Below are 22,181 nucleotides of genomic sequence, written 5' to 3'. Positions count from 1 at the left end.
GTTGAGTTTCCAAGCATTGAGTTTAGTTTTGATGAGAAACAACACCTTCCATCTCACTGCCATTTCACTGACTCACATCATTTTTAATTCAGTCATTATGCTGATATTCTCATTTGGCATAAAGAATTTGGGAACAGATGCCACGGACTCTCGGTAGGCATACTTTCTCGTCAATGAAAACAGAAGCGTACAGAATATTAAAGGAGTCTCTTGACTGGGAGTGTCCACCTGCCAATGCATTGTTTCACTGAGGACAGCGAGCGTACCAATTAGTGACTTAGCTGAGTGATGGTTGTGTGAGAGAACTTTCTAGACTCGGTTGAAGCTCAGCGGGGGAAAAAATCTTAACAAGGAAGTATTTTGCAAAGGAGGAACCAGAGTACTGATTCTATATGCTGCTCACCTTCACCCGTGCGTTGGGTGTGACAATAACAAAACACTTGTGCTGTAACGTGACACTGTTTTTCATGTCTCCAACAGGAATATGTTTCCGGAGAACCTTGTCCAAGCCTGTTTTCAGCAGGTAAGAATAACGACTTTTGCCTTCAGATTGCTGTACTCTTTGCTTTACTGATTAGAATCGTTGTTCCCTGCTGTGACCCAGGAAGTGGAATGAGCACATCAAAAATGGCAGGAAACCCACCCTCGAGTGTGAATGTGGAGCAAATCGCAGGTGCCTCTGGGCTTCGGGTCCCAGAGAAGTCCCTGTTGTTACTGACCCCGCTGCTCCCTTTCCGTGACACATTCTTGTCTCCAAGAGAGCTCAGATGAAGCCATCAGGAACCTGTCGAACAAAGAGTGTTTAAAAATGTGGGCTCTTGTGCCTGTGTTTTTGAGAACCACGTGATATTTGTGGAGACGCTTAGACTGTCTCCAGATGCAGGCACTAAAAAACCCTCCGACTCCCTGTTCCTTTCTCCCTCATGTTGGGAGAGTGGTATCTAACCCACACGTGTTCAGTCTTTTGGGTGAACACTGGGTGTTCCCGGTGTTCAGTCTTTTCCTTAATCACTACGCACCCATTGCTGACCCTCTGGCTCCCTGGCGATGTAACAAAGCCGTGATTTTTTTTCTCTAGGAAAGTTGAACAATCTCTTCACTCCCATTTCCTTACAGCCCTTTTCTCTTGTTTATCTGTGCACTTAAGACAGCTGAGTCTATCACAAACTGCCGAATTCATTTACATAAATTACATGAACAGAGACCTCTGTGTGTACCAACAAAAATGGCAATGAAGTTGCCCCCTGCCGACCTCCAAGAGGCACAGAACCACCTCTATTTCAAGGGTGCCTTTGCGGCTCAGCCACAGTGGTCATTTGTAAGGTTCTTGATGTTGGCAGTGCCTCGAATGAGTGACATTTATGCCTGGTGTTGTGGTATACTAGCTCTTTCTTAAACCTCTCTGCTGAAGCCTTGCAGGACCAAACAGAGCCGAAGGAAGGGAATTCAACAGAAATCTCACTCATGGACTGGCCCTAAAGGGACTGTTGCTGCTGGAACAACCATCTACTTCTTGACGTTTATTAAAGTCAGGGTGACTACAGTTACCCAAGTAATGAGGTGTTCCTCCCAGATTAAAAATGAGAAATGAATAAACAAATAGAAAGAAAATGATTGATAAGATCGCTGTAAGAGTCTGTCTGTCAAAGCACCTCCAAATAAAACCTGTACTTTCGGGGCACCTGGGTGGCTGAGTCAGTTAAGCTTCCCGCTTTGGCTCAGGTCATGATCTCTCTGTTTGTGTGCTCCAGCCCCTGCATCGGGCTCTGTGCTGACAGCTCAGAGCCTGGAACCTGCTTCACATTGTGTCTCCCTCTCTCTCTGCCCCTCCCCTGCTCATGCTCTGTCTCTCTCAAAAATAAACATTTAAGAAAACAACAACCCAAACTTTCTTTCCCATCGTCGCCCTGTTAATCTTTTACTATGAAAGACAACATTCTGACATCACTGAATGGTGGCCATGGGAATCAAGGTTTGGATTTTATGGTCTCATTTTGGCTTCCCAAGCCTCATGGGAGGTACTATCAAAATCTGCAACCGAGAGAGGTGACAGAGGCAGAAGGCTTCAGTGGCACTCAGTTAGCCAGAGTCACATATTCCCATCGTTTAGACTCAGGTGCTTGAAAAACTCTTACTTTGTTTGTTTCTTTGGTCTTTTTTTCCCCTCCAATGTGCAGTATAAAACCAAGCGTGAAGAAGTGAATATTCCCAGTGAGCCCGGGATGAACATCACCCAAGCATCTGTCACAGCCATCATGACAACTGCCATTTCCAAGGTACCTTGTTGCCCGTGCCCCTTCCCCCCCACCCCCCCACAGGCAGGCGCTGAGTCATGGAGCAAGCAGGAGACGGAGATACAGTCTGTCCTCATTACTTGCGAATTCGTCTTCTCACTAAAATGTGTTTGCCACCCCAGAATCAACACAACGCTCTCACGTCATTTGCGGACAAAGAGCGGTGAAAAGTTTAAGTCGCCCAATGCACACATGGCCCTCTGAGGCTAAACAAGGCTAAGCCTTTTTTTTTTTTTTTTTTTTAATAGGCTCCACACCCAATGTGGGGCTTGAACTCACAACCCTGAAATCAAGAGTCACATGCTCCACCAACGGAGCCATCCAGGCACCCCAAGCTCTGCGTTCTTGTTTCAGCTCTCATTGTAAACAAGTGTCCTTTGAGTAGCATGTTTATGCCACATTTTTCATGTCTCTGTGCTTTTTCATGGTGATTTTACTGTTTAAAACATCCCCCAAGCATAATGTTGCAGTGTTGTCGGTGGTTCTGAGGGCGAGAAGGCTGTAGTGTCCCGTATGGAAAATTATATGTGTGTTAGATCAGCTTCATTCAGGCCGAGGGTATCGGTTGTGACTTCAGTGTTAATGACTCAGTAATACACATTACATATTCATGTGTTTCTGAACAGAAACACACCTACAGCAAGGTTATATGCTGATTATCTGATGAAAATGTTGTGAACCCTGGTTCCCCAGAACCTGACCTTGTATTTCCCCTGGGAGCAAGGATTCAGTATTTGCTAACTCAATGTTGGTGGGTGGCACTTTGTAAAACATAACCACCAGGCATTACGAGAAGCATCTGAACCACCCAGAGAAGAGGGTGAGCCCCATTGCATCTACACCCTCCACTACTCCATTGAGTTGAGTTGGGCACCTCTTGCTTTAGAGTTGCAAGACCACCTAAATATGGAATACAAGGCCACGTTGCTTCTCCAAAACTCTCCGCCCAGATGTGATTCGGGGTCCGGAGTTTTCCACTCTCGACGGGCCATGCAGCGCAGGCACTGTGTGTCATGCAACTCAATTCAGTGGGGTTAGGAAGCACCCTCTCCAGGACAGAGGACGTCAGTATGCCTGCAGCAGAATGCCCTACCAGGTAAAGAGGAATAAACCACAAGCAGCCTCACCTCAGTTCTGCCACCAGGAGTTTGCCATCCAATTATGAATAAAATCCATTAGGTTTTGAGAGCGGTCGGCATTTCAGCTTTGGAGATGAGACTGTGTGGGCCCGAAGCAGTAAATCTGTAGTCCTAGAGAAGGTCTCTGCTGAGCGTTCTCTGCCCCCACCCAGAAGGGAACGATTTAGGGAAGAAAGAAATATTTGGTAGACTTGGTTCAAATCAGAGAGACCACGGTTGGCTCCAGCTTCCTGCTGCAGGAAACATTAAGTCCTCCGACTGGCTCTGTGGCCCTCCATGGCCGGGCTCCTCCCTGGTTTGCCGGCTCCCTTCCCAGTGGCCTTTTCTCTTTCCCATCCAGACCCACCTCCTCAGTTACTCCTTATTCCTGCCTTTCCACGTGGTTCCGAAAAGATTTTTTTGAGCACTCCCTGTGAGCCAGGCCCTGCTGGGCATTGGGATGACAGTGGTACAAAGACAGACATGGCTTGTGCCCTCATGTGACGAGTGATGAGTATTGCAATAGGGAAGGACAGGGTGCTTGCTTACTCCAGGGCTTTCAACAGAGAGGCTTAAATTATTTTGGGGGCCATAAAGGATGAGTGGAATTCTCCAGGCAGGGTGCAGCGGCCTGGGGATGACTTTGGCCTCTGCTTATGCCGTGTTTCTGGTGTTGGCCTTCATCTCTTGGCTGCCCCTACTGCTCAGGCTTAGCTTTCCCTAACCTCCGGTGCCCCCAGTCAGTCTCCACCCAAGGCCTGTAACTTGACCGGGCAATTACACACCCTCCCGATACCATTGGTTTGTTTTTCTCACGGTTAATCTTATCTGTCTAGCTGTATTTTAAGACTTCTAAGTCACCAATGCAGTCAGCACACTCTAGCTGCTCGATAAATATGAGTTTGAGCATATCAGATGATAAGTAAAAAATGGCACCCCAGTAACTTATGAACCATATATGATACATTATAAACCTGGCTTGCGGCACTCAGATCATGTTATCTCCCTGTGAAATCTCTCAGTGAAATCTCATGCTGCACCACTCAGATGAGGTTGTGTCTCAGCATATCTCATGCTGTTCTTACTCAGGATAAGATAACGAAATGGCTTATAGTAGCTGGTATTTGGTTAATATTTATATCTCTACAATCCCGTTGGTCATCCAGGATCAGAGGCGGTAAAGAATGCGCCTGTGTTTTACTATCATGATACAACAGATAGTAAAATGTCCTAAAAATGTTCACCCTGTTAAATATTTTGCAGTTCCTGCATCACTAATTCCTCTCTTTTTCACACAGACTCCAAATGTAGCTAGTAGTTAGAATAACCCTGAAAAGCACCTCAAATCTACAGTTCTTATTAAAAATGTAAGATATCCCAGTTGGTTCGAGCCCCACATGAGGCTCCATGCTGACAGCTCAGAGCCTGGAGCCTGCTTCAGATTCTGTCTCCCTCTCTCTCTGCCCCTCCCCCGGTTGTGCTCTGTTTGCCTCTCTCTCTCTAAAAAATGAATAAACATTAAAAAAAAAATTTTTTAATATAAGACATCCCAGAATAAGACATCTTAAAAAGAAATCTTAAAGTTTGGATTTTTTGAGAGAGAAAGAGAAAAAAAAATCACTTTAAAGTTCAGCGGCAGATGGTGGGGGCAGTAAAAACTTGGGTTGTTGTTTTTTTTCTTTTTGTCCCCAAGTATGGTGGCCTTTGACTGGTGGATCACTAGTTTAGTAGGTATGGCCGTGGTATCTTTCCATTTCGGGGCCTCTGCTTTCCAACAGCATTCTAATCACGCATCCATATATTCTCTTGGTTTTGACCCACAGAACAAAACAAAGGAATACAAAGTCGTAGGCATGTATTCAGACGGCATAAACGTCCTGGGCTTGATTGTCTTTTGCCTCGTCTTTGGACTTGTCATTGGAAAAATGGGAGAGAAAGGACAGATTCTGGTGGATTTCTTCACTGCTTTGAGTGATGCAACCATGAAAATCGTCCAGATCATTATGTGGTGAGCAGATGCCTGTTAATGCCATCCTGCTTCTCCTGACAGTTGCCCCCTCAAAATTGGAGTAAAGATGCCTAGGAAGGGTGAACACAGAATATCAAGACACTAGAGCATTCAGTAACTATGCATATTACATAGGAGTTAGTTCACTAACAAGAATCTAGGTTTTAGCTATTGTCTTTTCTGGCAAAGCCCTTGATCGTCTTACACCCAACCAGCATTCACCTAAGAAAATAACTCTTCTTTAATTAATTTATTTTCAGAGAGACAGAGTGAGGGTGGGGAAGAGAGGGAGAGAGGGAATCCCAAGCAGGCTCCATGCTGTCAGCACAGGGCCCCACATGGGGCTCGAACTCACAAACCGTGAGATCATGACCTGAGCTGAAATCAACAGTCAGATGCTTAACCAATTGAGCCACCCAGGCGTCCCTCTAAGAAATAACTCTTAAATTAAGGATTTGAGGGGCGCCTGGATGGCTCAGTTAAGTGTCCAGCTTCAGCTCAGGTCATGATATCATAGTTTGTGGGTTAGAGCCCCGCATCAGGCTCTGTGCTGACAGCCTGCTTTGGATTCTGTGTTTCCCTCTCTCCCTGACCCTCTCCCACTCACACTCTGTCTCTCTCTCTCTCTCTCAAGAATAAATATTTTTAAAATTTTTCTTTAATTAAAGATTTGAAAGGGTTCTTTGCACATCACAACACAAGGTGCTTTCCTTGTTAGGCCCCGTGCATAAGTGATGTTCAAAATTCTTGCTACTGGTACAGCACAGGCCCTAATCCATCCAGATGAAAACTACCATTTGGGTCAGCATACCAGTGGCATCACCCTGTCCCTGGAGATGCCAAACTCCAACTTTTCTAGGTGATCCCTGCCCCACTTATATTGAGTTGTTTCAACATTATGTACTCTGAAGTGTAGACAGTGACAGTGACTCAGAGGGTTTCGTGATTTCAGCCACTTACTCCCGCTGAACCTCACCTTCATCATCTGCAAAAAAGGATAATAGAAATCTGCCCCTCGATTTGGGAGAAGTGCATCAAGGGAAATGATGCACGTCAAATACTTAACCCAATACAAGGCACGTAATGAGAGCTCTGCAAACAGGGCTGTCCTGACCACTTCTACTACTAATCATACTGCTCTGTGGCTGACACTACCTCCTGGGGAACAAGATGACTGAGGCCAGGAAGAGCATGGGGGCCATATATGGGGGATCGGGCAAAAACGAGATCTGCCGTTGTGACTGTTAGCAGGACGTATGTGTACCAGGAGTGAGGCATGGGCTATGCACTCATTTAACCACACGTTCTTGCCGAGTCTGCTCATCTAGGGTGGCTGAGGTGGGTAGGATTTAAGACACATGTGCGGGTGCCGAAACCTGGCGCCAGGGGTCCACCAGGGCCTGAGGCCGAAACCTTGGCTTTATCGTGTAGCAGGTGTGCTTCCCAGATGAGCACACGTGCCAGGCCAGGGTGCGTGCCCTGGCCCGTTTCCTCCCCAGCGATCCCACCTTGAAAAGACACCAGATGACAGAAGTGTCTTTGCTATGCTTGCTTTCTAGTTACATGCCACTTGGCATTTTGTTCCTGATTGCCGGGAAGATCATAGAGGTTGAAGACTGGGAAATATTCCGCAAGCTGGGCCTTTACATGGCCACCGTCCTGAGTGGGTACGTCCGACTCCAGGGAGGAAGCAGCCAACTTCTTTTGGGCCAACGGACTGGTGCCGAGAAGCTGCCTTTTTGTTAAAATTGGCTTCTCCCCCGTGCAGGGAAAGATGGTTGAGAGATAAGAGAGCAGGGGGAGGAGGGCTGCCCTTTAACAGCTGTACTGGAGGAGGATCCCACTGTGCTACTTGCCAGATCTCGGCAGAACAGCCTGGACCATGGTTTGTTGCTGCCTTTATTAGTTGTGTTAAAATCATTTTTTAAAATGAGCAAGACCCACTGGTAGTCTCTCTTGGCGTTCACTTCTTCAAGGATGGAAACTCACCAAACTAGTAGGAATGGCCCACAGGTACCCCAACCCCAAGAAAGACATTAGGCAGGGCCTAGGTGGAAGGAGACTTGAGCCAGTCGGAATGGATGGCTGGTTGGTCCCAGCCCTGCAGGTGGGGCCGGGCACCACTGCCACACCATGCATCATCCAAGTGTCAGGGAGCATTCTGGGAAACTCTTCCAGCTGGGAGGAACTGTGTAAAAGCTGGAAGGCAGCAGGGGACAGGTCGTTTGCATATTTATTGCAGCCCAGTCATTGGCTCCTTAAGGGCAGGTATGGTGGTTAAGTTAGGAATGCTGGCCCCAGATATGTAGCAGGGACAGGATTCGTCACAGGTGTTAAGAAACACGGACCAAGGGAATGAATAAGTATCATCAGTTTGACTTGCACAGGTCAGTAGCCCCCAGACGCCCAACTTGAGCAATGAGCTCACCCGCTGGGAGGCAGGTGCACTGGGGAGCTTATCTGTCTTTACCAAAAGCACCGCCCTGTCAGCCAGCAAGAAGAAGCCTGGGTTCCTCCAGTGTGAGGGCCATTGTCAAATCTCAGGGCCCCAGTGGTAAGGCAGCAGGGCCATCTACCCTTCTCGAGGACAGGGCCTGGGTCCAGGCAGTCATTTGGCCGAGTTTTATTATACTGAGCCATTTTCTAACACAGTTCTGGTTTCTGTTCTCTTGCCCTACCTTGGTTTTTAACAGAAAACTCAGCTTCTCATAGTTCTTAGCCACAAGCTCTATGTGAAGACCCTCAAGATGGACCTTCAGGATCTGTATTAACAATGATCATTTCTTATTGTTTCAGCTTTGAATAACTGATCTGTAAACCCTTTACGTGGACACTATATGGCATCTGCTGGATTGGTCTCATTTTTTTAAGCCCCCTGTTTTGTGTGACCTATCTATCTCAGTGTGAAATAAGGAATAGTTTTGGAAGGCAAGAATAACAAAGAAAAGAGGGTCAGTCCTGAAGTAGGTGGAAGGAGACTCCACCAGGATGACTGGAGGAGAGCAGGGACTTCCTCCTCACCACAGCCTGCCTGGCCTACTAGATGGTGGGCACCATCCGGCAGGACAGCAGTGGTCCAGGGAACAGGCGGGCTGAGTGCTATGATAAGGGCGTATGGTAGAGGTTTGTGCAGAGCCACAGACCTACAACAGAGGAGAGGGTCTGCCCAACCTGGGAAGGTAAAGGAAGGCTTCCTGGAGGAGGGGGACCTTTTGCTGAATCTTAGAGGAGGGATAAGAATTCAGCAGCAGCAGCAGCAGGTGAAAGCATTTTAGCACCTGTTGGCAGAAATAGCGTGTACAAAGCTTGGCGGCATGATGTAAGTGTTGTGTGAGCTCTGAAATGTGGGTTCAGCTACTGGCTTCACCGCCGACTTTGACAAGATACTTCGTTTGCTGAGTGAATGTCCTCACCCTCACTGCCGGAATGGAGACCTGCCCTACCTCTGATTTTCTTTTGGGTCATAATGAAAATCAAATGACAGATCATGAGTAAAAAAGCTGTTTGAAAAAAAGGATTAATATGAGGAGGTGGTGTCATCTAAGAACCTGCTTCTTTGACTTGTTTCCAGGCTGGCAATCCACTCCATCGTCATTCTCCCGCTGATCTATTTCATAGTCGTTCGGAAGAACCCTTTCCGGTTCGCCATGGGAATGGCCCAGGCTCTTCTGACGGCTCTCATGATCTCTTCCAGGTAAATGTACGAGGAGTGTCTGGAGGAAGTCTCTGGGCTGCAGAGACTAATCAGCTCTTACTGGCTGCGGCTGAGAGCTGTACGGGCCACTTGTGAAGCTGACCAAGCACCGGCCACAGCTTGTGCTTCTGTAGCTAGCTTTAACTCCAGGAAGGACGTCTGTCTTCTCCCCCTGCGCATCCTGGAGCATATTGCTTCACGCTACTGCATATTCCCTGCCTTCATGGCATGGCCTGCAGCCCAGAAGGGGGTTATGGTGTAACTCAGAGAATGGCGGACACAGCACGTTCCCACTCGTGGACCTGCCCAGAGTGCCAGCATGCTTTGGGCTCTTGGTTTAGTTTCGGGAATAGAAGCGTCTCTTCAGGCAGGGATTGAGCACCAGCATTCCTAGACCATACGTTCCTTTCTCTCTTTTTTTAATTTTTTTTAATGTTTGTTTATTTTTGAGAGAGAGAGAGTGTGAACAGGGCAGGAGTAGAGAGAGAGGCAGACACAGAATCCAAAGCAGGCTCCAGGCTCTGAGCTGTCAGCACAGAGCCCAATACGGGACTCAAACTCACAAACCGTGAGACCGTGAGATCGTGACCTGAGCCGAAGTCGGACGCTCAACCGACTAAGCCACCCAGGCGCCCCGACCCCTTTCTCTTTTTATCACACAGTTCGGCCACACTGCCTGTCACTTTCCGCTGTGCCGAAGAAAAGAACCAGGTGGACAAGAGGATCACTAGGTTTGTGCTGCCCGTCGGGGCTACCATCAACATGGATGGGACTGCGCTCTACGAAGCGGTGGCGGCTGTGTTTATCGCACAGTTGAATGACCTGGACTTGGGCATCGGGCAGATCATCACTATCAGGTAGGGCGCGAGGCCACACTTACTTTCATTTCTGTTACTGGAATTGTGGCAGGTGAAAGTCATCTGAAGGGAGCTCACGAATGGTCCACTGGTGGATTGATTTTCTTGGTCTAAAGTCCCTTCCCAAGATTAAACACATTACCAGAAGTGGAATCGTGGTGTGGAAGGTTTCTGCTTCAGGGTCTGAATACCCAAAGGTATCACTGTTCTCAGTTCAGTGCACCCACTAGGTGCTAGGCACACAGTAGGTGCCAAGGATTCAAGATTGAATAAGGGCCAGGCCCTGCTTTCAGGGGGTCCCCAGTAGGTAAGGGAGATAGATATCTAAATAAATGCTGAGTGGTGTGATAAGGGCTCTAGTGGAGGTCTGAGGGGACACAGAAGGCACCAAAGAAGGAAGGGAAGGTGAGGAGAGGCTTCCTGGAAGAGGAAAAAGCTTAGCTAAGTCTTAGAAGAGGAGTAAGAATTTAGTAGAAGGAACCTAAGAGCACTTGGGATAAAAGGACTAGCATGTACAGGGGTTCGTGATGTAACCATGGCCTAGTTACAGAGTTCAGACTATTGGATGTGGCTACATAAAGAGAACAATGTGGAGAACACAGAGAAACGAGTGGACAGGGATCATCTCATGAAAGGCTTTGTGAGAGGCGCTCATGGAGGGGCTCAGTCTTTCATAATATGGGCAGATTTGCATTTTTAAAAGCTAACTTTGTGATATGGTGGGTAGACTGGGTGGATGGACAGGAGTTAGCTGGAGGACTAGCTAGGAGACCACCACAGGAGTCCAAGTAAGGAATTAAAAGGCCTCCATCCAGGCACTGGCCCTGGGGATGGAGAAGGGCTTCCAAATTCAAGGAGCATCAGTGGATTCAGAGTGAGGGACGGGGGAAGGTTAGGATGACCTCCAGGGTTGGTGGATGCTTCTGGACTGACGAATGGCGCTCACCAGAACAAGCACTAGTGGAAGAGAAGTGTCGGTGGGAAGATAAAGAGCTTATGCTGTTTGTCACGTTGAATTTGAAATGCCTTTAAGACATCCAGGTAGAACTCTGCAGTGAGAAATGTGGTCTTGACTTCAGATAAGGAAGTTGGACTCATTAGCTGGAGGGTGGTCACCAAGCACATGGGTCACGAGTGAGTCAGTCATCCGTGTTCGAGTCTCAGCTTCACCATGATTAGCTGTGACCTTGGCCAAGTTACTTGAATTCTCTAAGCTTCTATTTCCTCACCTATAAAATGAGGATAATAAGAGTACCTACATTTTATGCAAGTGGTGGTAATTAAGTCAGTGCATACAAAATGCTTAGAATGGTGTATATGTAGTGAGCCCTCAGGAGATGTTGAGACGGTTAGGAGGGCATTACATAGGGAAGGTTTGTGCAGAAAAGAGAAGGACTAAGGACCGAGCCCTAGAAAATCCTCATATTAGAGGCAGGCAGAGAGGGGAGAACCAAGAGGGAGACCAAGAAGGAACAGAAAGGGAGGAGGAGAGGGGCACCTGGGTGGCTCAGTTGGTTAAACTTCGGACTTCTGCTCAGGTCATGTCTCGCAGTTCATGAGTTCAAGCCCCGCATCGGGCTCTGTGCTGACAGCTCAGAGCCTGGAGCCTGCTTTGGATTCTGTGTCTCCCTCTATCTCTGCCCCTCCCCTGCTCACACTCTGTCTCTCCCTCCCTTTCTCCCTCCCTCAGAGATAAATGAACATTTAAAAAAAAAAGAAAAAATTGTAAAAAAGAGTAAAGGTAGGAGAGCCACAAATCTTGCCCCGAAACCTAGAGAGGAGAGATTTCCAAGCAGAGAATTCTACTCAGGTGAAGACCGATATTGTCTGCTCAAGTAGATACTGCAAATGCCACTCGTGAATTTTTCCATAGTTGATTCTCTGAGACAACACCATTCAAGATGGTAGCCACTAGCCACACACACACAGGTTGGACGGAACAGACACAGAAGGTTCCATCAGTATAGAAATAAGTTCCGCCATTATGGAAAATTTTGCTGGACTGCGCTGCTTGGAAGGGGTGGATTGGGTTGAAAGTTAATCTAGAGACTTTTATGAAGTGTACAGTGGGAGTTTCCAACTAAACCGGGTCCCTACGCGAGGTGGACTCTGACCTTGCCGAGTTAACTCACTGCTGCAACCCCAGCACTTGGCACAGGCATAAACTCCAGGCATAAAATAAGTTCCGAGAATGTTCTTATACAGTATTTTTTTTTAATGTTTATTTATTTTTGAGAGAGACAGAGTGTGAGCAGGGGAAGGGCAGAGACAGAGGGAGACACAGAATCCAAAGCAGGCTCCAGGCTCTGAGCTGTCAGCACAGAGCCTGATGCGGGGCTCGAACCCACGAACCGCGAGATCATGACCTGAGCCGAAGTGGACGCTTAACCGACTGAGCCACCCAGGTGCCCCTAATACAGTATATTTTTAAATTTTCCCCAGCCCTAAAGCATAGAGTATTTATTGCCATTTGCTCGACGTTAACTGAAGACCAGTACAAAGTGGACCATTTGGCACATCAGCTGGAGGCAATACCGATGCTGCCTGGCCTGTAAAAAGTGTCCGAGGCTTAAGAAGCTTGAGCCCAAGAGCTAGAGTGAAGTCCTGTGGTTGGAACAGCAATGAGTGCGATAAAATTGAAACCTTGAGTCACGTCTGAGAAAGCTCCGCAGCCACCCGTGGTCCAGTGGTTGTGACTTTGGCCATTCCCAGCAGACTTTCCCAACTCCCTCGTCCTGGCCTGTGGCACCCAGTCTGCATTGGACTGATTTCCAAGCAGTGGTCGCAAGAGGCGCCCGTTCTTTTGGGCATTTGCCACTTTGTGATGAAGTCCACACACCCCCTCAGTCTTAACATTTCCTAGATATTTCTAACCTTGTTTTTTTTTTTTTTTTTAAATTGACTGCTAGAGAAGTAAACTTTGGGCCTAGAGGCTAAATAATTCACATCAAAACCTCTTGCCCTGCTCTAGTGTTGTGTGTGGGTTTTTTTGAGATTTCATTTGTAAATAATCTCCATATCCAACATGGGGCTTGAACTCACGACCCCCCAGATCAAGAGTCACACGCTCCACTGACTGAGCCAGCCATGCGTCCCTTGTATTCTTCAGGCAGAATTGCTGATAAGTAACTACCGGCCCATAGCCAACAACCACAACTGTGAAGCCTAGAGTAATCATTGACCTAAAATTTAAAATCCTCTCTGGCTCTGCCTGGGACAGAATGAAATAAGAAACATGATTTTTCCCTTGACAAGTCACAGTTGTGGCTCATGTGGCTGACGGTTAAAGAGATCCCGTAATTCATCTCTTTTCTGTGGTCCTTTGGGGCTGGACATCGAGGAAACATAGGCACCATCCGCCCAAGACAAACCCTTTTGTGGTTTTATCATAATATTCACTAATCAAAGGTTATAGCTGATTGAAGATGGGGCAAATATTCTTGTAACAGAAGAGAATTACTGGATTTGGGGCCTTCAAAGAGCTCAGAGGGGAAAAGGAGCCATAGGGGCAATAATAGTGATTGTTTTGTGTTGGCAGTAATAGGAATACTGATGGCAGCTAAACAGCAGAAATGGCATTGGTTTTTTTTTTTATCTTAGAGTATGTGTGAGCAAGGGCGGGGGGGCGGGGGGCGTGCAGAGAGAGAGGGCTCCAGGCAGGCTCCACACTCAGCTCGATCCCAGTCCCACAAACCTGGGATCATGACCTGAGCTGAAATCAAGAGTCTGACACACAACCGAGCCACCCAGGGGCCCCAGAGACGCCATCAGTTTTTAAGCATCTGCTGCATCCTGGTGCTCATACTGGATGCCCTTCCTATATTACCTCATTTAATCTTCTTGGAGCCCTGCAAGGGAGACAGTCTCCCCATCCTCCGGGCAAGAACTGATATCCGGAGGGAACTTGCCTAAGGACATGCTGTGAGTGAAAACAGCCGAGGCGGGTCTTGTTGTTTTTTAATGTTTATTTATTTTTGAGGGGTGTGGGGGAGGGCCAGAGAGAGAGGGAGAATCCGAAGCAGGCTCTGGGCTGTCAGCACAGAGCCCAGAGCAGAGCTCAAACCCATGAACCGTGAGATCATGACCTGAGCTGAAGTCAGACGCTCAACCGACTGAGCCACCCAGGTGCCCCGTACTGTTTGTTTTTTTTTTTTTTTTGAGAGAGAGAGAGAGAGCGTGAACAGGGGAGGGGCAGAGAGAGGGAGATCCAGAATCCAAAGCAGGCTCCAGGCTCTGAGCTGTCAGCATGGAGCCTGACTCGGGGCTCAAACTCACGAACTGCGAGATCATGACCTGAGCTGAAGTCAGACGCTCAACCGACTGAGCCACCAGGCCCCCAGAGCCAGGTCTTCTTGACGCTAAAACGCGTGCTGGCTTCAGTTCACACCCCAGACCCCGCCTGTCTGGAGACCTAAGTGCCGGTCCAAAAACTAGATCAATGCTAGGAAAGTACTTTCTACTGATGGTTATTGTGTGTTCTTCTGTGAAAACCCTTTAAAGTCAAAGTAGAATATATTCAAGCCGAAGGAATACGTTTTTATATTTTTTACCCCATCTGAAGATTTATAATTCCCAGTCTCAGACCAAAGCCAAGTCAAATGGCCAAAGTTTAGGAAGCAAGGTCAAGGCTCAAGGGCAGAATTTTCTTTGACCAGGCGGGTTTTGAGCCCACCGATGTATTCAGTTTAAATATTTTCAACCAGCGTTGACATAAACTTGGGTTTTCCAAAGAGTACTTAAGTCAGAAAAGATCTAAAGGATTATGTAGACCTGAAACTTTTAGAGGAATTGGGACAGCCCCAGAAATCTCTAATTTACTGTAAATTGGTGGCCACAGCCCCTGGAGGAAAACACACCTGTCAAAGAATGCTGGCCTGTGTTTGACCTTACCCTCGAACTGAGCCGTCAGCACAGAGCCTGACACGGGGCTCGAACTCACGAACCACAAGATCATGACCTGAAGTCGGACACTCAACCGACTGAGCCACCCAGGTGCCCCGTACTGTTTGTTTTTTTTTTTTTTTGAGAGAGAGAGAGAGCGTGAACAGGGGAGGGGCAGAGAGAGGGAGATCCAGAATCCAAAGCAGGCTCCAGGCTCTGAGCCGTCAGCATGGAGCCTGACTCGGGGCTCGAACTCACGAACTGCGAGATCATGACCTGAGCTGAAGTCGGACACTCAACCGACTGAGCCACCCAGGTACCCCGTACTGTTTTTTTGTTTTTTGGTTTTTTTTTTTTTTTTGAGAGAGCGAGAGAGCGTGAACAGGGGAGGGACAGATAGAGAGGGAGACACAGAATCCAAAGCAGGCTCAGGCTCTGAGCTGTCAGCATGGAGCCTGACTCGGGGCTCGAACTCATGAACTGCGAGATCATGACCTGAGCTGAAGTCGGACGCTCAACCAACTGAGCCACCCAGGCACCCCAGGGAGTCTTCTAGTTTAAATGGACTGTTTCTACATCTTCCCCCTTTCAACCCAGTGGCTTCCTTGGACTAAGGATGAGAACATGTGTCCAGAAAGTACAGTGGGTGTCCCGTCAAGCTCATTCAAATTCAGCGACCTTTCAGGGCATGGTTTCCTCCAAAATGACCAGACTTAAATAAGGATGATACTGTTGACAAAAAACGGCACATTCCAAAGAGAGGAATCCCTAGCACCACATTTTACCTGCCCAAGTGGGATCTTTTTAGAATATTTGTTTTTTTTTTTTAATTTTAGAGAGAGAGAGAGAGCACATGAGCAGGGAAGAGGGGCAGAGTGGGGGAGAAGGAGAGAATCTTAAGCAGGCTCCATGCGCCGCACAGAGCCTGACACAGGGCTTGATCCCCTGACCCTGGGATCATGACCTGAACTGAAATCAAGTCAGACACTCAACCAACTGAGCCATCCAGGCTCCCCACAAGAGGGGTCTTTTTAAATATGTCATAAGGAAGTTCACTTGGCTGCCTCCCCTCGTTCCAGACCCCTCTTCCTTTTGCAGCAAGTGCATCCACTGGCCAAAGGAGCAGTCAAGAATAAACGCTTGTATCTTGCACAGGAAGCATGGCTGGTTCTCAGTTCAGTGCCCTATCGGGCAGCTCCCAGAAGCCAAGAGTCTCATGATGTCAAGAAAGTGCATAAAACATGCTTGACCACAGCCTCATTCCTTTGTCTTCCCTGGAAATACCCTTGCCATCCACCCGGACCACCCCCCCTTTGACCATCCTTCAAGGCAACGTAAATTCCTGGCACATATGAGATGCCAGTTGATGACTGGCTGGGTGAACAGATGGACAAAGGGAGAAAGGCAGGCAGGCAGCGAGGTAATTGGCGCTTATGGAAGGGGATGGACGCACGGATAGGTAGCTGATGCCTTCCACAAACACCCCAGGTGGTAAAACTCTCGCCTTCCTCTTGAATAGCCCTCTTGCTCATTTTCTGAGCGCGCTCAGGCAGCTTGTCTCCTTTTCCTTCTGTTAGAGAGACTTGCCATGTCTCCCCGCGGAAGGAGATGGACTTCTCTCGGTCCCCCACTGCTCCCTAACGAGGCAGAGCTGATGCTCAGCAGAGAACAGATCCTGACCGGCCAATGTGGGGGGAACACGGCGGTAACAGCCATCGGGACTAAAGGTTCCAGGCCAGGGGCCCTGAAGGGAGACACAGGTGTCTAACTCCTCTTCGGCTCGTGTGTTTTGGCTGCAGTGTCACGGCCACGGCCGCCAGCATCGGAGCCGCGGGGGTGCCGCAGGCCGGCCTGGTGACCATGGTGATCGTGCTGAGTGCCGTGGGCCTGCCCGCCGAGGACGTCACCCTCATCATTGCTGTCGACTGGCTCCTGTGAGTTGGAATAAACGCGCTGCCTCTGCCGGCTGGGGAGGCGGGCTTCCCCGCCCTGCAGACTGTCATCATTCTGTCCTCAGACTGTCAGTGCCTCATGATTGATCCGTTGCTGCTTCAATTTCCCTCTGGCCAGGCCATCTGATAAAACGCGCTTAAAAATTAACTCCTCATAACTTGCGGCAGTGATTTTAAAAGGCCAGTGATCTCCATTAGCTTGTTTTACCTGGTAATGCTGGAGGATGGGTGGTGGGAGGAGATCAACAGAATGATAAGGTGAAGACAGAGTCACAAGCATTCCAAACCCCATAGGCCACCCTCGCCTATACCCGGCCCGGGGTCAGCGTCATAGGTGTAGAAGCGCCTGGTTTGAAGTCAGCCCGTCTTCCCGAGATCTTCAACATCATCAGGGACCATGGTAGGAGCTGTGGGGAAAGACCAGCTGGAGTTTGAATCGCTGTTCAGTGTCTCAGCAGCTTTTTGACCTCGAGGATGTCCCTTAGCTTCTCAGAGGCCCAGTTGCGTTATCTGCGAGATGGGACAGATTCTGTGCATTTCATTAGGTTGTGCAGGGTCTGAGTGGGTTCATGTGACCAGCGTGTCTAGAACAGTGTCTGGTGGGCAGCATTTGCCCAATAAATGGCAGGTTTTCTTATGATTAGAATGATTTGGAACATTTGCATCGTAACTCTCTCGCACACGTGCGTGCATGGACACACGCACAGAGGGCTGACGAACACAGCAGAAATTCTGGGCAAGGTCGTGCCTTGTGTGACCCCCCCCACCCCCCCCACGGTTCGGGTTGGAACGAGCCTGGCCCCCAGCTTTATCTTGGTACCCGCTTTGTGCATTGGTCTCGCTCTGTCCCCTGGCCCTCAGGGGCAAGTGTAGCTGCATATTGAGCCATTACTCAGAACCAGCCCAGGGTTACCAGGGAGTCCGGCACTGTGTGGTTTGCAAACAGCAGCTGAGATGGTGAAGACAGTCACGCCCCTGAAGGCCCGGGCTCCTGCCCCGGGAAGGCGTGCCATGGGGGCCCGCTCAGCAGCTGGCTGTGTCCCCAAGCCCCAGCGGAGGTGGCCCCTTTCTTGCCAAGATACCCCACCCCTGAGGCAAGTACTTCTAGTTTTCCTTCTAGTGACCATGGTGGGTTTGTAGTTCTCTCCTTTGCTCGATTCTTCTGGAACCAGTGACCTTCACTTCCAAGACACCCAGAGAAGCCAAAGGTCGAGTCTGATCCATGGGATAAAAAGACACTAGTTGGTTCATACCAGGGTCTGGTTCATTCCATGGCCTCATTCTGAATCGCAGGAGGGCGCCCAGATGCGGAGGTCTGTCCCGCAGGTGTAGTTCTCACAGAAGTATTCACGTGCACAGTTCCCACCAGCAGTGCTCCGGTGTTCTGTCACCAGGGCGCCTTCCTGCCACAGGGTCCTCTCCAAGCTCGGGGTTATGGCCGGCTGGGGGTGTCATAAGGAGAAAGCTGCTCCCCGGCTGACTTCTGTTTTCTGACCCTGTGTCCCTGCTGGCTTGCTTCTAGAGGGACCCGGTGGCGCAGAAAAACGACTACACCAGGGACACACAAACGCACAGGAACACTTGGAGGCGCACACACACACACACACACACTCCCCCTTTGGCAGAAACACCACCCCCAGGGGCCTCTCACCTTAGCTGAGACAGATCCGGGAAATGCCCCAAGACGGAGGTTAGGAGTCAGAGGCTCACTCAATTCTGAGCCTCCCTTGGCTCCCCCAAAATATTTGTAAAGACTCTCTTCACGTTTCTTGGGGAGGAGAGGAGGGAATTTGGGGAAACTGGTGCTGGGCTTACGAGGGTCCATTGTGACTTACTGGGGGCACACGCCCAGGGAACCTGGTTACTCATTCTGTACTTTCATGAGCCACCTTCTGCCCTGAACCTGTGAGGAGAGAAGCCTCCCATCCCGCCACGAGGATGGCACTCTCTGCATCTGCTTAATTCGTACCTGAACGCTCCAGATCCCTTTCTGTCTCCGGTGGCAAATGGAAATGAAATCTGGGCCTCCTGTCTGACTCCCCCTCTCTCTTCCCCAGGGATCGGTTCAGGACCATGGTGAACGTCCTCGGCGATGCGTTCGGGACAGGCATTGTGGAGAAGCTCTCCAAGAAGGAACTGGAGCAAATGGATGTTTCATCTGAAGTCAACATCGTGAACCCCTTTGCCTTGGAATCCGCAATACTGGATAACGAAAACTCAGACACCAAGAAGTCCTACGTCAACGGAGGCTTTGCGGTAGACAAGTCCGACAGCATCTCATTCACCCAGACCTCACAGTTCTAGAACCCCTGGCTTCATAGGACCAGGAACGGTGAAGGACAGCTCCCTGAGGGTCATCTCTTAGCAAATTCAGACATTCAATAAGGAGAAGAAACACACTGATGGCCAATTGTACATTTGATTTGATATACAGACCTCCAGATTATTTTCTATATTTGGATTCACCGCTTTTGCTCTCCAGGTGGGGTACCATGAAAGAAAACAGATTAAAAGGAAAGCTGTATTGTCTGCAATGTAAAAATTCTATGAGAAAGTTTGGAAGTAGGTAGAGTAGTAACTATTGGATTAGGTAATGGGTGTGGAAGAAAACTTGCTTTCTCATACGCAGTCCAGTGTTTGGGTTTTTTTTAAAAAGACTCCTTAATTACAAATTTTTACTCAAGCTTTCTATTGGCATGGATTTCCTTTGACTTCTCACATTTTTATAGATTATAATGCATATAAATACTACCACCGCTGCCCCCCCCCATTTAATGTGCCAAATTGTCCGTTTTTAACTCATCTCCAGCCAATGTCAAAGAAACTATTTTGAAGGAAAACAGACCAGCACAGTTCTGCAATAACAGTTTCAAGACGGGTGAGGGGTGTTGCAGGAAGGGAGAAGGGTTCTTTTTTCAATGTACTGTATTGGAACACTGGTAACTAGTAACCCAGTGTTCAGTATAGAGCTAGATATATATATAGAGATATGTATATATTTATTATTTTCATATAAGTTGCCAGAGATCAGAATTGAACTGTCAATGGGAAATAAAGAGCTCTCCTTGTACTTGAATAATAACTACAATTTCAATCCAGATCTGCTTTGGGGCTTATCCCAACTCCTCTCTCAGCACGAGAATGAAAAATTGTGTTGTCGGTTCCACGTCTGTGTACCAGCCTCATAGCAGACATGTATTATGGTGATACGGTAAGGTGGCCGTTCATGTACAACTTCTAGACTCTACTGCTGGGAAGGAATCCATATCGGCTCTATATAAGATAGTACGAAGATGTGTCACTCACCTAAGGCTGGATGTGTTTTTATTCAACTGGAAGACTTCATTCTTCCAAGGTCAGTTACACCCACTCAAAAAATGACGGTTCTTTGCCATTTCGTACCCATCAGGGCCCAAACAACAGTGGCAAACTACCAGCTAAATTGTACTTTAATATGGTTTTGGTGGATGGAACAAGTCACCCTGGCCGGAAAAGCACTGTCCTTACCCTGGATTCTTGCAGAGTAAGTCCACGAGTTGATCCCCACAACACGAGATGTTGGTATCTGTGGTTCAGGGAAATTCTTCCATTGTATCAAACTTGTCTCCTCCTGAAGGGACGATTGTCCTAACTGGTTAATCTAGTCACCTCGGCCCTGCTTAATTAAAATCCATGTCCTGTCATTCTTCTAATTTATGAAGATAGCTTATTAAAAAGTCTATGCTTCAGCACTCATCTTGTAAATAACGCTGAACAGAAAAACTTGTATTTACAATGAGATCCAGAATAATCCTGTTTCTGCAGTATTGAGTAGCCAGTTTAAGCCTGCGCTTTTCTATCGAAGAAACCAGAAACTGTCCCAAAGGTACAGGAAAAGTAAATAAATGCTCAGTGTTGACCACCTGTCCCTGAAATCTACAAGAGAATGATACTGGATTGTCATGTAAACACCGCAAATAGGGACCAGTGACTGATTCCACATGCGTTTTAAATTGCAAATACCTGGGGTGTTCACTGGAGGTAAATCTAACTATCAACGCAACTGTATTCATAACTTATCTCAGGCCCGAGAGGTCCTACCCCCTTGGCCGTTTGTCTCCGACTGGAGGCACTCAAGTTGGCAGAGCTGTTCGTGAACTGTAGGTCATCCTAATTTTGGAGTGAGTTTGTAACCAGCCTCTTAACACACTGTGCTGTTAACTCATAAAAAGAAACCAATGTTCCATTTCAGTCTCAATAAATACTTCCGTCATTCTTTCTTCCCCTGCCTTGTTCTTCCTTTATCTTTTATCTCACTCAGGTGGGGCGTGGGAAGGTGGAGACAGATTGTAAACAGATTATTGTTTTCAAAACCCTTTATGCTCGAGAATGAAAAAGCCGGGCTTGAGGAAAAGTAATCTGATTCTTCATGTGAATCAGTGGGGATGATAAGGCTGAAATGCAGTGCCATAAATTATAAATAGTTCGTCCATATTTTATGGCTGAGATGGAGAAGGTGTGATTTGGCCAGAAATTACTATACTGGGAGGTAGTCTTATCTCAATGTGATGGCGACCTGGTTTCACTGAAGGACCATTCCTGCCCTCAGAAATGGGACTATAGACTACAAATGTTGTATTCAGGGAGGTCCTGCCCGGAACCTGAGTCACGACAGGGTTCTGCTGGTGCCTTTGCTAGTAGTCTATGACAGACAGCAAATAAATGGACAACCCCCTAGGCCCTACTGAGGGAGGGCAGTGTCTCACAGAAATGTTTGTCACTGCAAACATTAGTCTGTGGCCAGACTCATTCAGAGTAGTTTCCTTCTTTTTTTTTTTTTTTTTCCAACGTTTATTTATTTTTGGGACAGAGAGAGACAGAGCATGAACGGGGGAGGGGCAGAGAGAGGGAGACACAGAATCGGAAACAGGCTCCAGGCTCTGAGCCATCAGCCCAGAGCCTGATGCGGGGCTCGAACTCATGGACCGCGAGACCGTGACCTGGCTGAAGTCGGACGCTTAACCGACTGCGCCACCCAGGCGCCCCAGAGTAGTTTCCTTCTTGAGGCAACATTAGATAAAAACACCCAACACATTACTTAGAGATTTGCTTGGAAGATTAAGTGTACTTGAGCAAGACCCCCAATGACTTGGTTCTTGCCCAAAGTCTACTCCTATACAGAGGGATGGTGTTATCAGCTCTAATAAACGACTATTTCTCAACAAACCATTGGACGAGGCCCTCTATTAAAAACACACCCCATTCTTAGAATAGCTTGAGAAAACTGTGTTTGGCTTATAATCAGGCAGTGGGCCGGCAATGGTGTTGGCTTTGCAGATGTTAAGAATCTTCCCTTCTGGAACGGAAAGAGGAAACGGTCATGCAGAGCCTTGACATG

At 48.1% G+C, this 22,181-nt stretch overlaps 1 protein-coding gene across 1 annotated transcript in view; it reads left to right on the top strand.

Moving 5' to 3' along the window:
• The window catches only part of SLC1A1 (solute carrier family 1 member 1), an 83,647-nt gene extending 62,582 nt beyond the window's left edge, over window positions 1–21,065 (top strand). Inside the window, exons 5-12 of the mRNA XM_030294041.1 lie at window positions 481–523; window positions 2,178–2,276; window positions 5,236–5,420; window positions 6,980–7,087; window positions 8,992–9,114; window positions 9,777–9,971; window positions 16,652–16,786; window positions 18,862–21,065. Coding sequence (XP_030149901.1) covers window positions 481–523; window positions 2,178–2,276; window positions 5,236–5,420; window positions 6,980–7,087; window positions 8,992–9,114; window positions 9,777–9,971; window positions 16,652–16,786; window positions 18,862–19,108 — 1,135 coding nt within the window. The 3' untranslated portion in view covers window positions 19,109–21,065. The remainder of the gene's footprint in view (window positions 1–480; window positions 524–2,177; window positions 2,277–5,235; window positions 5,421–6,979; window positions 7,088–8,991; window positions 9,115–9,776; window positions 9,972–16,651; window positions 16,787–18,861) is intronic.
• Window positions 21,066–22,181: the final 1,116 nt, after the last annotated feature.

This window comes from Lynx canadensis, chromosome D4 (genome assembly GCF_007474595.2).
Source record: "Lynx canadensis isolate LIC74 chromosome D4, mLynCan4.pri.v2, whole genome shotgun sequence".
NCBI classification, from domain to species: Eukaryota; Metazoa; Chordata; class Mammalia; order Carnivora; family Felidae; genus Lynx; species Lynx canadensis.
Note: the sequence above shows the minus strand (reverse complement) of the source record. Positions and strands in the feature narration are given on the sequence as shown.